Source organism: Bos grunniens, chromosome 1, assembly GCF_055505025.1.
Source record: "Bos grunniens cultivar Pamir isolate PY7600 chromosome 1, Bosgru_T2T1.0, whole genome shotgun sequence".
In the NCBI taxonomy this organism is placed as follows: domain Eukaryota; kingdom Metazoa; phylum Chordata; class Mammalia; order Artiodactyla; family Bovidae; genus Bos; species Bos grunniens.
In genome coordinates, this window is record NC_141165.1 from 76,308,343 (window position 1) to 76,320,733 (window position 12,391).

A 12,391-nucleotide genomic window follows, 5' to 3' on the forward strand; every position below is an offset into this window, starting at 1 on the left:
CCTCTGTGTCATTCCCATTATCCTTGTTTGTTTGTTTTTTTTTAATAACTAGGTTTTGCAAAGGTTCTTTTTACAAAGACCAGGCTTTACAATATTACTAGTTAAGCATGTGGTTCTGAATTTGACAGTGTAACCCCGTGATAAATATACAACGTGGTAAGAGGGAGTTGAGCAGGTCCACTGTTGTTCAGGTTTGGAAAGGCAATGCTGGTAAAGACGCTAACCGTGTTTCTCTACCTGGGGATTAAGAAGAGAGGCAAGATTCATCTCCACTCTCTGCTGGGTTTCTCTGTGCCAGGTGTTAAGCTGGCTATACTTACATTCAGAGGTGAGTTCATTTAAATTTTAGAAACCAGTGTTATAGTCGTTCCAAACCTTTCCTGTAATAACTGCAGCAAAATAAGTCTTCTATTTGGAAGGTGGGGGTGGAGGTGGGAATTGCACATTCATGGACATGCTGCACACTCATTTCTGATGGCCTCATTCTCTGGGGTCCTTTCTATGAGGTGTGGGGTAAAAAGGAGATAAAAAGCAGTATGGACATATGTCTACTCTTTCCTGAACTAAAACTCCCAAGTGCAGAGTTGGACGAAAGAATTTTGTGCCCCTTCCACATATAAGTGGTAATCATTTGGACTCTGAGCTATTTGGGTGTCTAGGCCAGTCCTGTCCAATAGAAATAAAAGAATTTTTGTAACCACATTAAAAAAGTGAAAAGGAACAAATGGAGTTAATTTTAATAATATATTTCAATGAATATTATTGCTACAATATTAATATAAAAATTGAGATATTGAAAATTCTTTCATACTACATTTTGGAAATTTGGTGTGCATTTTACATCTCTCAACTTAGAGTAGCCCCATGTCAAGTATACAATAGCCACATGTGGCTAATGGCTGAGTCACTTTGGCAACTTATGGAGATAAAAAAACAGAAAGGAGACAGTAAGACAGATTATTTGGTATTTGGATTGTTCTGAAGAATTATGGCTGATTGGGGAAGGACAAAGAGTGTAGACCCTTTGTCCAAGACACCACTCAGGTAGTCCCATTGTTCCTGTAACTTCTTGACTCTCATAGGTGACAGATAAGAACTTGTGGCTGAAGGAACTGAAAAGTTTGCAGGGAAATGATGACTTTCTGATAAATTCCCTAATGGGTTTGCCATTGTGGAAACTTAGCTGGTGAAGTCTAGTAAGTACAGAATGTGAGGTGAAAAATGGTGCGTGAGTTAGTGTGATGGCTGTGGCCCGTCCTTGGCCCCTGGGTTCCCCTCGCATCAGAAATAGATTTCATTGACTCAAGGGATTAGCTGTTCACCCATCCTGTTAAGGCTCAGTGAAAGCAGAGCCTTTTCAGTGTTCAGAATTACACATACCCCAGGAATGATTTTTCAGTTCCAAACTTCCTGTCATTGATACCTGGCCATCCTGACATGTCTGCAAATCCAAAAATAAAGAGCAGGGATGAAGAGGCCAGAGAAGTCAGAGGAAGTAGTGTCCTGAATGCCTGGGTTGAAAAATCTGCCAATGGATGTTATCAGATGGAGGGAGTGAGAAGGTCAAGGACCTTAGCTCTTCACTGGCAGGGAGCTGGGGAGTCTGTGGTGGATGGGAATGTAGAGGCAACGAGGCCCATGTCCCTCTCTAAATAGGCCAGGAGACTCTGCCCTCGCTACCCCTCCATCTATGAGTGGGCTCTGTTGGCGCCAATGGGAGTGTGTGAACTCATCAGAGTGAATGCCCTACCACCCAGGGACAGCTCAGTGGGGGTCATTGTCACCACCCTTATAAATGCAGAGCAGCGGACATTTGATATCGGTAAGATATTCCAGGTCCTTCAAAAGAGGCAAAGACTGCAGTACTCTCTTTGCCAAAGGAGTCCGACTCTAATCATCTTAAGGAAGTAAAGCCTGGGGGTTGGTTTACATACTGTTTCTCCTCTTACAGAGTTTGGGAAGTCAAATAGGGAGCAAGAGCTTCTGCAAATGTCAGCCCCAGATTCTCTTAGGGTTACATGTTGGCTACTTGTTTTCTCAAGAATTTCCCTTTCCAGCTTTTAAAGAGTGAGCACACAAAGCCTGCAAGCATTTTATTGAGAGAAGGCTAAGGTTACACCAGTGAGAGAAAAACAACCCTGCTTCTTCACTGATTTGCAATAAAATATTAAACATGGACAAGCTAAAGGTACATGAAAAAAAACCACGAGGAAGATTTTGTGAAGTTCTTCTTCACTTGAAAGATGAGCGGATTGGATTACTGTAGGTCAGCCCGGGGTAGATAAATCTCTTGACCGCTGAAGGAAATGGAGAATCTATTCCTGTGCTTTCCTTGGGGAGCAGTTAGTTTGTATTTGTCCTTTTTTCCCTCCCTCCTGCCCATCCCCCCATTCACGTCCTTCTTATTTGTAAGAATATATTAAAAGCATGCTCAGTCTTGGCTCATGGGATTAGGGCTTAGTTATCTAGCTGAGGGAGAGTTGTCGCTTCCTTTTTTGCATGATTGTCCATTTGGTCAGCAGTACTAAGTAAATGTCATTTTTTTGCATATGGTGCTTTGTAGAGATGGACAGGGAGGCCTTAGGAATACTGTTGTTTCTGGCAGCCAGAGCTGGGCGTGAGAAGAGAAGACTTGGGGTTGAGGACTCTGAACGCAGCCCAGGGCATGACCTGCCCTCTAGAAGCTCCCAGGCAGATCACCCAGTCCTGTGGCTTGGCTCTCACTTCTGGCCTATGGCTTACAGGTGCTGGTTTCCCCTCCTTTCTGTCTTTCCTCTCCTTTACCTACTTCAGATCTGGTTTCTGTTCCTGTGAAGAACCACTTCCTCTGACCATCCTTCTCTGTTCTAATGGGTTGTCTTCACTTACTGAGGACTTGATCGGGACCGTCTGCATCAGAATTATCTCAGGGGCTTATTAAAGGTGCACATTTCCAGACTTGCCCAGACCAACTGAATCAGAATATGAATCAGGATCTGTCATGTGGGTGGAATCTGCATTTCTGACCAAGGGAACAGGTAGGGTACGGGTGAGCCATCACACAGTAAATTTTGAGGATGCCCCTCTAATGCTGCTGCATTTGGCAGCATGGAGATGATGGCCTGTGCAGGATCTGCATGGCTCAGGGTCCACAGCATGGTGGGCTATGGAGACTAGGGATTCCCGGCTCCATTACTCACCAGCTTGGGCAGGTCACTATCTGTCTAAGCTACAGTTCCTTCTTGCAAAATGCAAAAGCGGAAAGGCTATACCCTCCAAGAGGGACGCTGTGCCTGGTGTGCATTAGGTACTCAATACATGTCAGCAAGTTATTTTCTGGTTACTACAGGAAAAACGACATGTGTTTCAGTCGTACTGTAATGGAGGGAAGCTGCATGCTCCAGAATCCCGCTGGCCTCCAACACCAGACTTGTCAGCCAAGTCTCATTTGCAGGAGCTGAAGGCTGCATGTTCCCCTTGCATGAAGTGGAGCCTGAGCAGGTGGCTCCAAAGGAGGAGCTTTTGAGTCAAAGAGAGGATGGAGGGGTCTCCTCTGCAGGAGGAGCTGGTAGGTCCTAGGCAAAGGTATCTCCCCCTCACTGAGGAGGGTGCAGGGGAGCTGAGGAGATCAACCAGATCAGGGCAGCAGAGACCCCGAATATATTTCTCACCAGCACCTCTATCCTTTCAGAGCCCATTCACGGGTCGAGCAATGCCTCGCTCTTTTGTTTTAGTTAACAGAAAAAGAGTTGGGGACTGGGAGTCAGAGAATGAAAGCAAATCCCTTAATCTGATCCTCTGTTTCCTCACTCACCAAATGGAGGGAATACTGCCCTCCAGTGTAATCATAAGAACCAAGAAAATATCCGTAAATATGGTAAATTTTAAATCCCATAAATATAAGGGATTATTATTCTTCCTTTTTGCTTCCATGGCTCTCCTTTTAGTTTTCTTATTAAGAAAACAAAAAACCCTTTCCTTAACCCTGTTCTTCCCTCAAACTACCCTGTTTGAGGTTGGTCTGGAGGGATTCATGTGCATATGAAACTGGGCAGCAAAGTTCCTAAGACAGCAGAGAGAAGGACCTGGTTTCAGAGTGAGGCACAGTGTGTGTGCCCTAGTTCCAACACCTCCACGTTCCGTGTCCCTAAGTCTCCTCTGTAACATGCAGTTGGTGGGGATGATAATACCTGCAGGATTGCTGTGAGGACTAGAATAAAGTCTAGCACAATGGGGAACACCCAGTAGGTGCTCAATAAATGCTAATGTCTACATTTCACCTTCCTCCTAATTCCCAGATCTATGGAAAAGACTGACACCTTTTCCTCTCAGTCACGTCTCCAACAATTTGGGAAGCAATGTCCAACCTATGCACTTTGGACCAGAAGCTGAGTTCAGCAAAACCAACTAACTTAGCTGTGCTATATGTGATGGGAGCTGGGGGAGAAGGAGGAATGTGCTGCTGTTCTTATAGTGTGCGTGTGTTTGTATGTACGTGCTTATGTACATGCATATGTATGTATTTATGTGTACGTGTGTGTGTTGTAAGGGGGCTAAGTCAGGCACATGGAAACAAACCCTTTAGTCTCAGGCAGAGGTGACCGCACAGGAGCTTGGGGGGAACACAGAGCTCAGCCTAAGGGGTCAGCGAGGAGGAGATGCCCCAGAGGCTTAGGTGCACTTGGAGTGTGGGGAGTGGGGTTGGGAAGAGGAGAAAAGACAGGAGAGAGAGAATTCTGAGAACTAATCCAGGGAGCCAGCTTGAGACCACAACGTCTTCCCTGGAGCATCAGCATTTCCATCTCTGGAAGCTCACCTGAGAATCTCCTCCTGACCTCATCCTGGTTATTTTTTGGTGTTGCTTCTCCTTAACTATTTCAAATTATCCAAAGAGTAATAGGTCTTTTGAAAAATGTGCTGTTTTTTTTGTGTTAGGTAAAATGATAGGGGCAGGAACTTCCTGCAGAAACAAGAACAGGACTGGGTGCAGTAGGATGTCCACATCCAGGCTGGATGCGAGGATGCCTGGACCCAAGTTGAGGCAGGGGGACGCTGGGACAAGTAAAGAGCAGGGACCCAGAGTGGACAGTGAAAGACTAGAAACCTTCCTGCCCACCTGGGCACTTCTCTCCCATGCAGAAAAGCCATTCCTGGCCAACTCACCACACCGATGGAGAAATAGTTGTTCATGATGTTGTACGGGACCTGGTCTCCGTTCTCCACCTCCTCTCTGGGGATGACTTCCAGATGCCAGCGGTCCAGCATCACCAAGGGGCTCTGCTCGATGTCCTTCAGGATTTTTGTCAGGCTGCCCCCTTCATAACCTGCGGAGTGCAGCACTGATTTGCCCCCAGAGCAGAAAGGCTTGCTTGCTGCTCATGCAGCTATCAGGGTGGAGCAGAGTGGGGCACCCCTTGGACACCCCCAGTGTGTCCAGGCCAGAGTCACTGAGGTTCCCTGGGCCACAGAGAAGGAGAGGACAATCTGGAGTAATTAGAAAGAAGCTGGGGCAATCTGGAAGCCAGAGTAGCAGGGGTAGGGCCAGGTGCTGGCCCAAGATGGATACACCTGTATAGCTGAAGCAACCCCTGGGGAATCAGTGCGCCGGATGGTTGGGAAGCTGCACGTGGGAGAACTGAGGATCTGTCCCAGGACTGTGTCATGAGGCAGATGGACACTGCTGTAGGCAGAGTTTTAGGATGGTCCCCACAGTTCTTGCCCTTGAGGGATTATATACCCAGCAACCCCCAGGACCTGTGGATAAGATGGGCTAGTCAGTTGCGGTTTGGTATATTATATTGCACAGGTGACTTTACAAAAGCAAAATTATCCTAAGGGATCTGACCTAATCAGGTGAGTCTTTAGAAAGACTGGGCTTTTCCTTAAGAAATAGGTCCGAAGCTTGAGAGGGATTGGAACTGAGAGTTTCTTTTGCCAGCTCTGAAGATGGAGCGATCCATTACATAAGGAATGAGGAAGGCCTCTAGGATATGAGAGTGAATCCCAGCTGACCACCAGCAAAGAGACAGACCTCAGATCTACAAAGAATGGAATTCAGCCAACAACCTGAAAGAATTTTAGAAGGAAATTCTTCCCTTAGAGTCTTCAGAGAGGAGCACAGCCTGTTCAGTGCCCTGATTCTATCTGGTGAGGCCTAGTCACATTGTTCTAGGATTTTTTTTTTTTTTTTCTTAAAGCATTTATATGGGTGCACTGGGTCTTTATTGCAGTACGTGGGATCTTGTTCCCTGACCAGGGATTGATACCAAGCCCTCCACGTTGGGAGTGCAGAGTCTTAGCCACTGGGCCACCAGGGAAGTCACTGTTCTGGGACCTCTGACCTACAGGAGCTGATACAAGGATATTTTAAGCCTCCATGTTTATAATCATTAGTTGTTACATAGTTTGTGGTTGTTTAGTGGCTAAGTCATGTCTGACGCTTTGCAACCCCATGGACTGTAGCCCTCCAGGCTCCACTGACCATGGGATTTCCCAATACTAGAGTGGGTTGCCATTTCCTTCTCCAGGGGATCTTCCCTACCCAGGAGTCGAACCCGCCTCTCTTGTGTCTCCTGCATTGGCATGCAGATTCTTGACCACTGAGCCACCAGGGAAGCCCTTGTTTGTACATAGTAGCAATGGAAAACCAATGTAGCAAGTGAACTGGAAGTAAGAAGTCAGTGGGAGAGACAGTCTTTTCTTTCAAATAACACTTTCATGTTCCTGATTACCTCTGGGACAAGCTTGAAGAGCATTTTCAAGCTGTCAGGGGTCTGGTCAGCACCTCAGGGGATGCATCACAAGATAGCAATGAAAGTAACGAGGTAGCTGAGGGCCTTGATGCTAACTGGGAGCACAGAGCTGCGGGAAATTGGTGCCTCGCTCTGCTGCCTAGATGCCCAGAGTCTGAGGCCACAGTCCGCTGTCCCTCTTGAGTAGAGGGTCCTTCCCAAGCCCAGTGTGTGGCTGAGGATCCTGGCAGCTCTTCCCATGCCTGTCAGCTTCCTTCTGGGGCTAGCTTCTGCTTGCTCTGCCCCCACCCTCCAAGCAGGCACACTGACCACTATGGGCCTGGTCTTGGATCACTCCTAGAATTGATCAGCCATCTGGAGTCTCATCCTGATTCTGCCTGCCACCCTGATCTCTCCACTCTCTGGAGCGTGCTCAGCTCTGTGGGGGCTATTGCAGTTTGCAGAGTTCTTAGCTCCTGACCATTGCCCTATATGCTGGTTACTACTCTGAGGTCCCTCTTAGGGGAATTTCAGAATGAGGGGCCCTGGCCCTGGGGTGATCTGAAATGCCCCTGGTAACTGGTTAATTGGACTTTTCAGTCTACATTCTGACTCCCAGTTTAGAAGAAGGTCAGTAATTTGGAGAGGGGGAATTTCAGGCAGAAAAATTCCTACGTGAGCCCTGACTGGGATGAATCCTGGAGAGGAGACAAAGGAATTGACTTGTTAGAAGGAGACAGAGCTTCCCCAGTGGCTCAGTGGTAAATAATCTGCCTGCAGTGAAGGAGCCCTGGGTCAGGGAGATCCCCTGGAGAAGGGCATCGCAACCCACTCCAGTATTCTTGCCTGGCGAATCCCATGGATGGAGGAGCCTAGCAGGCTACAGTTTGTGGGGTCACACAGAGTTGGCCACGACTGAAGCAACTTAGCACACAGCACACACACGGAGGGAGACAGATTCAAAGCCGAGAGTTTCAGGCTGATAGTAAATCTTGTGAAGGGCAGACACAGGCCCTGGCATCAGGGAAAAGGCATGGATTAGACATGATCCCAGAGTTGAGTATTTCTCCATGGAATGTAATCCTTAAGAGCGGAGCTCAGCCTAGCTCTGCAGAGCCTCCCTGTAGACTGGGATGCTTGTCCCTAGGATAGTGCCCCTCCCACGCAGACTCACCTCCTCCCCAGCGGAGACAGCGGGCCAGGTCATTTCCTGTTCCAAGAGGCAGGACAGCCACAGGTGGATGCTTTGCAAAGTTGGCCTTATCTGCAACCCATGAAGAGGAAGAGAGAACCATATGCCACATGATTACAGAAGGTTTAAGTTGTTCAGTTACTCCTTATCTAATGCTTGAAAGCCTCTATGGCATTCTTTGTCTGAATACTTCTCCTGATGGGGAACTCACTACTTCCTTAAAGCCATCTCTTCCATCTGCAGTAAGCTAACCACTGCAAAGGAGCCTTCATATTGAGCTAAATCTGTCTCCCAGTAACTTACACCTGGTTCATCCTCATTTCATCCTAATTCTTTCCAAGAAGTGACAGTGGTAAACCTCAAAAACATTAGTTTGCGTAGTTTTAATCTTTAATGATAACAAGCATTTACCCCACTTATCCTTAGACAGATCCTGCAAGGAGAACTACCCTGGGATTTCTTTGAAAGGAATGATGCTAAAGCTGAAACTCCAGTACATTGGCCACCTCATGCGAAGAGTTGACTCATTGGAAAAGACTCTGATGCTGGGAGGTGTTGGGGGCAGGAGGAGAAGGGGATGACAGAGGATGAGATGGCTGGATGGCATCACTGACTCGATGGACGTGAGGCTGGATGAACTCCGGGAGTTGGTGATGGACAGGGAGGCCTGGCGTGCTGCGATTCATGGGGTCGCAAAGAGTCAGACACGACTGAGCGACTGAACTAACTGCAAGATATTATCGTTCACGTGGATGAAGAAATGGAGGTTCATGGAGGGAAAGTCATTCTAGAGCCAGCATCCAAACCCAGATTTCTGCCCCTCTAAGTCCATACTCCTCCTTTCTTCAGAGCCTAAGCAGCTGCATAAATAGTAAAACAGGTGGGTCTGAGACATCAGAAACTGAAGATGCCTCACCTCAAGTCATTCAGGTTCAAAAGCTTAAAAATAACATTGTGTCTAACAAGCCAAACCCTGAGATGTTATCTGGCACCTAGGGAACAGTTTGCCACTTCCACCACCTCCCAGACTTGCAAACACAGAGTCCTGATCCTATCTCCCACAATGGTTATGATGAAGCATCAGGCCAAACCATTAGAGAAAGCGTAGCATAACGTATGTTTTCATCTGGCTGCATATCTACAGCAGCATGTTGACTGAGCTGGGAAAGCTGAAGGAGGCCAGACACCCACTGGGCTCCAGGGGATATCACTTATATAAAGCTCAGAGCATCTGATGCCAGGGAAGGATGTGGGTGATGTGACTGGGGAGCACGGCTGGGGATTGAGTGGGGGGCAATGCAAGAATCATCATCCTGCATGAGGTTCATGCCAGGGCTGCCCCAGCAGGTGACCGTCCCTCCCCACCCCGCCCAGGTTGTCACACTCGTGCTGGAAACAGCTGAGGCAAGACTCAGGGCTGAGGTTACTGCCAGGAGGGTTGAGATGGAGTAAGTTGGTGGACTCTCTCATTTTCCAGAACAATGCATTTATGCCTCTGGCCTTTGCTGGGACTCTTCCTTTGCCTGGAAGACCCTTGTTTGCTTAAGTCTGCCCCTTCTTCTGTGGTTCCCTTTGCAGCAGATCAACCATCCTCACAGTGCTGAGGCTAGACACCTGGATGTAATTCTAGATTTTTCCTTCTCCCTCGCCACACATCTGTTTACACATCAATTTCTACATGCTGTCTCCATGGCTTTCCAAGCACTCTCTCCTCTCCCTCCCATGGTGATGGCTGAGTTCTGACACAGTATGAGTCCTTCCAACCACTACTGCTGCACCAGCCCCTTTCTGTCCTCTTCACCTCCAGTCTCACTCCCTGGTATGTTCTCCACAGGGCCATCCAGGCAGGCAATCCTTGAACCACAAGCCTGATCACACTAGCCCATTGTTTTGCCTTCTGCCGTGACTCCCATCACCCCTTAGCCCAGCAGCAAGGCCCTTCTCAGCTCTGCCTTACTCTCTAGCCTCATCCTTCTCACGTCCTGCTTCCCACTCACCATGTCAACATGGGGTTCAATGCAGAGGCCCTTCCTGGTTGGCTTAGTCTGGACCTCATGCCTCTCCAGAGTGCTTCTCTAGTGCCAGGGATGATCTCATTCACACTATCTTGTAAATGACTACTTTTTTGTTCCCCAAATGTACTGTGACCTTTCTGGGGGACCTGTATCTTATTTGCCGCAGTATCTGCACACCTTTACTGAAGGCCTAGATGCTGTTAGGTGATCCAGCTCTAACAGCAGGCAAAAAAAAAAAAAAGACTTGGCTCTGGCTCTCATGGTACCTACCATTGAGAGGGAGAGATAGCTATTAATGAGGTAATTGGTGCATAATTTCAAATGCATACTGGGAAGGAGGGGACTGCGGTCCTGTAATGGAAGGCTGATCTTCCCCAAGGAAGGCTGAGGTCTGAAATAGAAGCCGACCAAGCTTCTGTTCTGCCAGGGGAGCAGAACAGACAGGCCCTGTGGTGGAAGGGACACTAGTGTCTTCAAGGGTCAGAAAGGGATTGAGTATTTGAGGGGTGAGGATGGGGGTAGGAAATGAGGCTGGAAGGGTGGGCAGCTGCTAGGCACCACTTTGGGCCCCTGAAGCATTGGTTTTATCTTTATCTAAGAATCCTGGGAAGCCACTGATGTGCTTCACACACATCAAAACCCCACTGACATTCAGGAAGGACCACTCTGGCTATTGCACGAGAACAGATCAGAGAGAGAGGTGAAATGGGGTTGCATAGAGCACTGAACAAGGGCCTCAGTCTCTTGAATGAACGATCATTGTCCAGTTATTCCTTTTACTCTCATTTTTTTAATCTCTGTTTTTTAACCTGTGAAAAAACAGATCACCTCACATGCTTTTTCTGTTCTGGGCAACATATATCACCTGTGTCCCCTGCAGATGAATCTTATAAAGCTTGTCCGCAAACCCTACTTTCTCCTTCCCGATGGAGAGGGAATCCTACAAGCAGCTCCTAGCACTCCAGCCATCCACCCTCTGCTGATCAGCTTTTTCTTCCTCGGCTCCCAGAGGATGCCTCCCTCCTCCCACAAACAACTCCAGAGCCCTGGGTGACAAGAGAGCGTGGGTGGCTGCTTGGCAGGGCCGTGTCCATGGAAACCAGAGTGCCTGTGGGGGAGCAGATGTGGCGGGTATGGGGGATGCCTGTCCCAACCCAGGTGGCTTGCTTACGACCCCCGGGGGCCCAGCCTTCTCCACCCTGTCCAGGGTCTATCCTGGCCCATCCTCCACTCCCCTCTTCCCAGAGGAAGTACTTTTCTCCCATGGGAAGTCAGCAAATCCTGTGGGCTCAATCTTCCAAAGCTATCCAGACCCTGATTCCTCCTTACCACCTCCTCTGTCTCTACTGTGGTTCGCGGCCCAGGTCCCCTCCCTGGATCTCTGCAGGAGCCTCCTAACTGGTCTCCCAGCTCCCACCCTTTTCAGTTTCTGTAATCTGTTGTGCCCCTGCTTTGCTCAAAACAATCTAGCATCTTGGGATCTTCATGGTATGACAGCCACATTCCGTATCACGTAGCCCATGTCCTAGAGACTTGGCCCTGCTTTGTCTCTGCTTTATCCCCAGCCCCTCTTGCCTCACAGACTCCACCCTGGGCATGCTCTGCAGCCTCCTCACTGGACTTCTGCTCCTGCCTCAGGGCCTTTGTATCTGCTGTTCCTTCTGCCTGAACTACTCTTTCCTTGGGCATTCGCGAAGCTCTCCTCCTCCAGGTCTCCATGCAAATATCATCTGCTCCTCAGGGCCTTCAAAACCACCCTGTCTTAGTTTGCAACCCCACTCCCACTGCTGAGCTCCCTTTGCCTATTTTCTGCTGTTCTCTCACTCTCTTTTTTAATCACCTTCTGTCATACTGTATATTTCACTTATTTCTTTGTTTACTGTCTGTCTCTTCCCTCTAGAAGGAAGCTCCATGAGGGTGAGACGGTGTCCTTTTTGAGCTGCTGCATCACCAGGGCTTCCATGGGAGCTAAGCACCTGGAGGTACACAGGAGGATCTGGGGACCAAAGGATGAAGACAGCCACGCAGCCCAGGCTCGATGCTCTGGACCATCTCAGCAATTCCCTTGGCTGCTTTCCTGAGTTTATGTTCTATATCTCAGTGTTTATCTGGGCTCTCCAGGGTTAGATCTTGAATGTATCCCTCGTCCCAGAATCTCAGAGTCATTCTCCATCATCTACCGGTGGTACTGTGTCCAAGGACCCACAGATCCAGGCAGGCCTCCTGATTCTCAGCCTGGACCCTCCCCACCATCCCCATCACCCTTTTGATCAAGGCATATTGGACATACCCCATCGTAGCTTTTCTTTGCTTGAACTGATCTGAGCTTTCAGATGTACTTTGTGGGCTCTGGGCTCTAGGTGTTCATTTCAAGGTGACTTGCCCTGCACTATGCATCTATTCTTAGTTCCCTCGCCTTTATCCAGCACCCTGGACCTGCCTGAAGTCCCAGGCCTGCTGCCTTCCCCCCCGTC

The 12,391-nt window shown here is 48.5% G+C and overlaps 1 protein-coding gene across 8 annotated transcripts in view; it reads right to left on the reverse strand.

Annotated features, from left to right (window-relative positions):
- Positions 1–12,391, reverse strand: part of DGKG (diacylglycerol kinase gamma) — a 223,094-nt gene that overhangs the window by 98,220 nt on the left and 112,483 nt on the right. For 7 of the 8 annotated variants that reach the window (XM_086398113.1, XM_086398109.1, XM_086398104.1 and 4 more), the window contains 2 exons: positions 7,885–7,974; positions 5,143–5,303 (listed from right to left, as the gene is read on the reverse strand). In XM_086398113.1, coding sequence (XP_086254239.1) covers positions 5,143–5,303; positions 7,885–7,974 — 251 coding nt within the window. Of the gene's footprint in view, positions 1–2,071; positions 2,298–5,142; positions 5,304–7,884; positions 7,975–12,391 lie in introns of those variants that run through there. The other variant, XM_086398129.1, reaches the window with a different exon arrangement.